The sequence below is a fragment of the Nematolebias whitei genome, chromosome 10 (genome assembly GCF_014905685.2).
Source record: "Nematolebias whitei isolate Nwh7 chromosome 10, NemWhi1, whole genome shotgun sequence".
In the NCBI taxonomy this organism is placed as follows: domain Eukaryota; kingdom Metazoa; phylum Chordata; class Actinopteri; order Cyprinodontiformes; family Rivulidae; genus Nematolebias; species Nematolebias whitei.
Genome location: NC_056507.1, coordinates 10,281,894 through 10,288,548, shown reverse-complemented (window position 1 = coordinate 10,288,548; position 6,655 = coordinate 10,281,894). Strand labels below are relative to the sequence as shown.

Below are 6,655 nucleotides of genomic sequence, written 5' to 3'. Positions count from 1 at the left end.
ATACATACATACATACATACATACATACATACATACATACATACATAAATCCATATTTCTGTCTGTACAACTTTACATCCATTCCTCCATCTGAGAGTTTCAATAAGCAGAGGTTGTGCTTGAGATCACATGTGGACAACATATTTAGTACCTAGAGGGCTTTCCTATTTGCTGTTAGCTTAAAAGTATTGCGCAATGACTAGTTCAATGCATGCAATACAAAATCTAGAGTTTATTTACTAATCAACACTAAAATGGGGGTGTTTATAATCTTTAGTTCATTGCTGTTTGCTTGAGGATCTTGAGGTCCTTGTTGAGATGGGCAAATGACCACATCTGGCCCTCAGACCTTATAGATGAATGATCGAACCTGCAAAGCCTTGTGACTAATTAGTATATACTATGCAACACGTGTAATTGGAAAGGAAATCTTTACAAAAGGACTTATTTTTAACTAAATCTTCCTCTTTAGACTTTGCAAAGTATTGCAATGCAGTTGTTGGATGAACACAAGAAGAGTCGAGTACCAGAAGAACCGAGAGACTTTGTTGACTGTTACCTGGATGAATTGGATAAGGTGTGTGAGAAGCTGGAGTCAGCTCACATTAAAACACAATGCCTGCTGGGTTTTTACCAAATTATTACAAGTACACATGGTGGCTTTTCTTCTTTCAGAGCATAAATCAGTGAGGTAGTCTAAACGTTCACCTGATCTGAGGATTTTTCATCTATCCTGGTTTTAGAGAGGAGACGATGGTTCTTCCTTTTCTGAGGAACGGCTTACTAACTATATTCTGGACCTTCACTTTGCTGGGACCGACACAACATCCAACACCCTGCTGATGGGTTTTCTGTACTTGATGACTCACCCACATGTACAAGGTACTCCAGATGCCACAAAAACAGCTCTAATTCAGGTTTATAAATGTTGAACTAAAATTTAGCATGGTTGTAGCAGAGAGTCATCCACAACATTGTACTATAGGTATTTTTTTTCTCAGAGATTTAACCAAAACAGACGTACAGATATCTTAGCACCAGCAAACTGTTATTTTTTTTCCACTATGGAGTATGCTATTTGTGGGAATCAGTTTTGTTTGTTGGTGGCTCCTCAGACCGAAGCAGGATAAAACGTCTCAGCACAAAAATAAACTAGATGACCTGAATTCAATTAAATTCATTTCAAAAATACTTTATTAATCCCAAAGGGCAATTATTATTAGAATGAACATTGTTGAATTTTGTACATGAATCGTTAAGCATGAAGTTTGTTGCAAAACAGACGTAATTGTGATTTTTTATTTTTTTATTTTTCATAAAATAATTATTTTCATTTAAAACTGTAGATTAAAGGTTGTGGGTACGTTACCTGACCTTAAATTATTTGTTGTTGCCGTCTAATGGTTATTTAGTTTGCATTGACCTGGATAATGGAGGATTAAAAAGAGAGTCCAGATCAGGAAGTGCATGAAACAGCAAACTTGTTTTATAGTCTTAACATCACTTTTGTGAAGTTATGACGTGGGTTGAGTATTAACACAGTGAAGGTCCATGGATGCAGTGAAGAAGGCTCAGCAGAGGATCGGTGTGACGGCAGAGAATGCTGGAAAAGAGGGCGGCACATGATCTGTTCTGGAGACCCCTGAAAGAATTTTGAGTCTGGATGTGTGAGGACTGGTGTGTTTTAGTCGTCTTTCTGTTTTTATTATCTGCTTAGACATTTGTTTTTTTTTTTCCCCTGTCACATAGCGAAATGGGGAGATTTGAAAATACCCTCTGTCTGTCCATCCATCCGTGAATGTTGTGAGCGTGATAATTTGAAAATATGCGAGGTACCAACATGTTGACGCATCTAGTTGGGTTCCTTTCAAAAATTGTTACCATATCAACATGCAAGATGGCCATGTATGTGTGTGTGTGTGTATATATATATATATAGCTCTTCTCTGCCTCGGTCAAGAAAAATTAACACCCCTATTCAATTCCACAGTGCAACCTCCACACAGTTGAATATCTTGCACCAAAACCATTAGGTTTACTTGCATTCCCTGTTCAATTCTGGTCCAGAAAAACACTCGTCTCAAACTACAAACATTCACTATACAAATCTCTCAGCAATGGGGGACATCAGTGTACCACTTACATACATGAGCTTTTCGTTATTTATATTCTCTGTCTCCTAGTTTAGTCCGTCCAGCGTTATTTGTCTTTTGTTTTGGTTATCTGTTCGTTCATGATGTCCATTCCGGTTCAGTTTTCTGGTGAGTTTTCTTTATGTTTTATTGTGTGTGTGTGTGTGTGTGCGGGGGGGGGGGGGGGGGGGGGGGGGGGTCTGAGTCCATCTACACAATGCTCCACCAACCCTGCAGCATGTCTGTCAGCCACCCCCAGCTGTTTATCACCAACAGTTAGACACTTTTCTGTTATCTTTGTCATCTTCTTAGTGTTTTACTCTTAAAGCTGTAATGTAAACTACTGTACATCAACATGTGATCCTTCAGAACAATGTCAGCAGGAGATCGACCAGGTTCTGCAGGGGAAGGACCGAGTCAATTATGAAGACAGGAACGACATGCCTTATGTGCAGGTGACGACCTGACTCACATTTGTTGTATTTGATGATTTTTAGGATTTAAGACACTGGATAGTGGTGTTTTTTATGAGTCTGCAGTGTTACCTTTTTTATTTCTCAAGACAAACAAAATATTTCTTTATACAGGCTGTGACCCATGAAGTCCAGCGGGTTGCAAACACGGCTCCGCTCAGCGTCTTCCACAGCACGACCAAAGACACAGAGCTGATGGGGTATTCCATCCCTAAGGTGAGACGTCTTGTTAAAACATGTTTTTACATGAGAGAAACTAAAGTAAACAGCATCCTTTGTGACTTTGGACATTATGGTTTCTCTTCAGGGAACAATAGTCATCCAGAACCTGACCTCAGTGCTGAAGGAGGAGGGTCAGTGGAAATTTCCTCATGAGTTTAATCCTGAAAACTTCCTGAATGAGCAGGGGGAGTTTGTCAAACCAGAAGCCTTCATGCCATTCTCTGCAGGTAGAAAACTTTCTACAAACCCAGAATCCACAGACAGATCAAATTACTGAAGATAACTCAGGTTCTGTCTGGTGTCTCAGGTCCTCGGATGTGTCCTGGAGAGGGTCTGGCCCGTATGGAGCTCTTCCTTATCATGGTGACCCTGCTGAGGAAGTTTAGGTTCGTCTGGCCAGAGGATGCTGGAGAACCAGATTTCACTCCGGTTTTTGGGGCAACTTTGAGTCCAAAACCTTACAACATGGAGGTCCAGCTCAGGGCTTAGTACTGAGAACATGTGCAGATGTTCTGCAGAAACATATAGACTCAGATCTATACAACTGGATGTCACAGAAACAAAGACAGGCACAGTTTGGTAAAATGTGTGTATCATCTTAATGTTCTTTTAACTGGAAGTGTCAGAAAACAGAATGAGGAGGAGGGAACTAGTGTTCAACAAGAATGAAAGCATCCTTGAACAGATTCCTGTTGAAGTCATAGCCGTGTGTCTTTGTGCTTTTTTGTGCGCTCACTACCAAAACATCTTTTGCAACTTGCTTTCCCAGAGTCAGAGAAATAATTTACAGTTGTATCTCACTTGGCTGTAACTAGTTGGCAGGTCGAACTTGACGCCATGTTGTGAGAAAATGCTCCAATTTTCAAATGCAGTTTCACTGAATTTAGAGTGTTTGCAGCCGAGTGATCTGTGTGGAGGAAACTGAGAGCCTCTGCAAAGACAGGGAGGCATATTGGAGGCTCTTCTGTGAATGTCATTTATCAACAAGTTGCAGCCCAGTCAGATACTGTCTTTATGCTAAATTAAAGTCCTGTTGGTGTGAGGCAGCGTGCAGCTTTTCTCGGCAGAACAATGCTCTGTTAAAATAAAAATGTAAAAAAGTGTTCAGTAAATAACTTTTATAATCATAATGTTCTTTAATTCATAATGTTATGCTTGTATATTTTAATTAAAATGTGCAAAATGAATGAACAAATCTCAGAAATAAATATTGTTGGATTTAATCAATGTACAAACTTTTCTCTGTCTTGGGATGCCCTCCTTCCAAAGCTACGTTTTCTCAGCAGTGCGTGTTTTAAGATGAAGTTAAACAGAAACTTTGACAGGATTAGAAAAAAAAAAAGTCCTTTCATTAAGCTGCTATCTATATTAATGATCTTACTGAGGTCATGTTCAAAGCCTCGTTTCTTCCCTGCAGGTCAGCTTTAGTCATAATAAAACAGCTTTAGGTCATAAGAGTCAAAGATTTTTAATTATTGTCCAAGATGGCAAGCAGGTATTACACAAAACTTTACAGCTATTATATTAAAAAAATATGAAACAAATGGTCCTAGTTTATAAATAAAGGTTTAGATTTGAATTCTAGTTAATCAAATCCAAAGGCTGAACAAAATTTTGTTTAACCCTGGAGTCCCCGTCCAGGCTGAATGCCAGGGCTTGGACTGAGCAGAACCCAAAGAGAGCACAGGATGTCCAGAACCTCTTTCAGGTACAGGAAGAGGACAGGTGGGAGGGTGGTACCCACTGAAGGAAAGACAAAACATCATTAGCAACATCTAAGAGCAAGAAATCAGCCTTGCTGCATAAAAAAGGAAACCTCTGATAGATTGGAGATAATGTGAAGACGAACAGACACACCAAAGGCTCTGCATGTTTATGGACTCTGAGCAGAAACCGGAGGAATCGGAGAATGTGATACAACCTCTGGACAGAAACCCCCAACGGAGAGTCAAACTACTGAGGGGATACCACACTACATCCCCACTCAGCAGTTTATTTTATTTTATTTTATTTCATTTAGTGATTTAACCTTTTTTTTATTATTATTTTTGTTCTTTGCTGGTTGGTGCAGCATATTTCAGCAGGCGGAACCCTAAAGGATCACATAGAATAATAATAATAATAATAATACTTTATTTATAAAGCCCTTTAAAACAACCATAGCTGCAACAAAGTGCTGTACATATAAAATCAAGAACATTTAAACATAAAAGAATAAAATAGGTAAAACATCAATAAAAACAAGAAAAAACAGCAAATATCAGTCTGTGCCAAAAGCCAAGGAATAGAAATGCATTTTTAAAAGAGATTTTAAAATGGCAGTGGCATGCACAGACATTTTGGGGGGCAGGTGCTCAAGTGGAAAAAAAAAAGGCCACTTTTTGCTGCACATCGAACCACCGGCACCCATACTAGTGAGACATTTTTTACAGGCACAGCTTGTAAAAATCAACAGTCATATGGTGTCTGATGCAGATGTTTATTAATGTTCAACACTCAACAGGTTGGTGCCTCAAACAATCAAATTGGCAACAAGAAAAAGTATAGCAGCGATATATTAGTGTCTATATCCAGGATCCAGGGACATGAGAACCTGGGGGGGCGGGGTTTAACTTAAAACAAGGATGTATTATAAGTGCATAGATAATAAATAAAAAATATAATAATAATAATAATAATAATAATAATAATAATAATAATAATAATAACAATAATAATAATAAAACAAAATTATAGACCGATTAAAAAGTAGAACACTGATTCACAACCAACTGTTAAGCAGAACTTTCGGAGACAAATTTGAAACTTTCCTTACCAATGCAGGGTTTGCGTTTCCTGGTGTCTTGCCCCATTTGTGGTGTGTTTATGTCTTGCAAACTTCAGATTTATTAACTTCAGTTAGATGATGTTGGTTCAAACACACTAATTTTCCAGGAAGAATCTAAAAAAAGTTAAATCTGGTCCTCTGGACATTCAAAAAGCATGAGCATGCATCAGGATATTTCCAGGAAGAACCCATTTCTAGTTTCTCGAGCAACTTTTACCTACAGCCTGAGAGCTTGTTATCAGACCCCTTTCTCCCGGTGACGTTTAGAGGCTAAACACCTTTCATACAAAGTTCACAACAAAAAGGGGGTGGGGCTAACTGCCTTCCAACCATACATCTCACCCAGACCAATGCTTCATTCAGTCAAATCCCTAGAAACATGTTTGTTTCCGTGATACTCCTATGGCTCTGTGTTTGGCTCATCATCCTCCAGCTCAAAGCCCGGAGGCCCAAGAACTTCCCCCCTGGACCCACCACCCTGCCGGTCCTGGGGAACCTTCTGAACATAAACTTGGAGAACCCGCTGCAGGACTTTGAGAGGGTAAGAGAAGTCCTGCCTTTTTGGATTTTACTCTTTAAATGTTGCAACACTGGTTGGATTGTTATTATTATAACTAAAGGGTGAAATAAACACTCAAGAACTGTTTTTCGATCTGTTGGGACTCCCGTTTCTCTGCAGCTTTGTTGCTTTAACAGCTTATATAAGTACAGCATGAACTGTTTGCACACTTGGAGCGCTGCCAGCTTACATTACAGGTCATAATTTTTCAAACTTCAGCTCCAGGTGTGTTAGTGCAGACAGTTTCACTAAAATATCCACAGAAGATAGCAGAACAATCTTTGCACTGCAGGGTTTGGTTATATGGACCTTGCAAAGTCCAGACCCTACCTGGATCCCCCTCAGACTGCTTCTACCTATCTTATGTGAGTGTTTTATCTAATCCAGGCTCCAGAGAGCAGGCTGCCTCCATACATGTTGTGTATAAAGCCAACAACCCCCC

The 6,655-nt window shown here is 39.3% G+C and overlaps 2 protein-coding genes across 3 annotated transcripts in view; both read left to right on the top strand.

Moving 5' to 3' along the window:
- Window positions 1–3,459, top strand: part of LOC119416130 (cytochrome P450 2U1) — a 6,204-nt gene extending 2,745 nt beyond the window's left edge. Inside the window, exons 5-10 of the mRNA XM_037683321.1 lie at window positions 473–577; window positions 744–882; window positions 2,502–2,587; window positions 2,720–2,821; window positions 2,913–3,054; window positions 3,135–3,459. Of these exons, the coding sequence (XP_037539249.1) occupies window positions 473–577; window positions 744–882; window positions 2,502–2,587; window positions 2,720–2,821; window positions 2,913–3,054; window positions 3,135–3,316 (756 nt within the window). The 3' untranslated portion in view covers window positions 3,317–3,459. The remainder of the gene's footprint in view (window positions 1–472; window positions 578–743; window positions 883–2,501; window positions 2,588–2,719; window positions 2,822–2,912; window positions 3,055–3,134) is intronic.
- A 2,562-nt stretch (window positions 3,460–6,021) lies between these two features.
- The window catches only part of LOC119416124 (cytochrome P450 2F2), a 31,486-nt gene continuing 30,852 nt past the window's right edge, over window positions 6,022–6,655 (top strand). For both annotated transcript variants that reach the window (XM_037683313.1, XM_037683312.1), the window contains exon 1: window positions 6,022–6,195. In XM_037683313.1, the coding sequence (XP_037539241.1) occupies window positions 6,034–6,195 (162 nt within the window). In that variant the 5' untranslated portion in view covers window positions 6,022–6,033. The remainder of the gene's footprint in view (window positions 6,196–6,655) is intronic.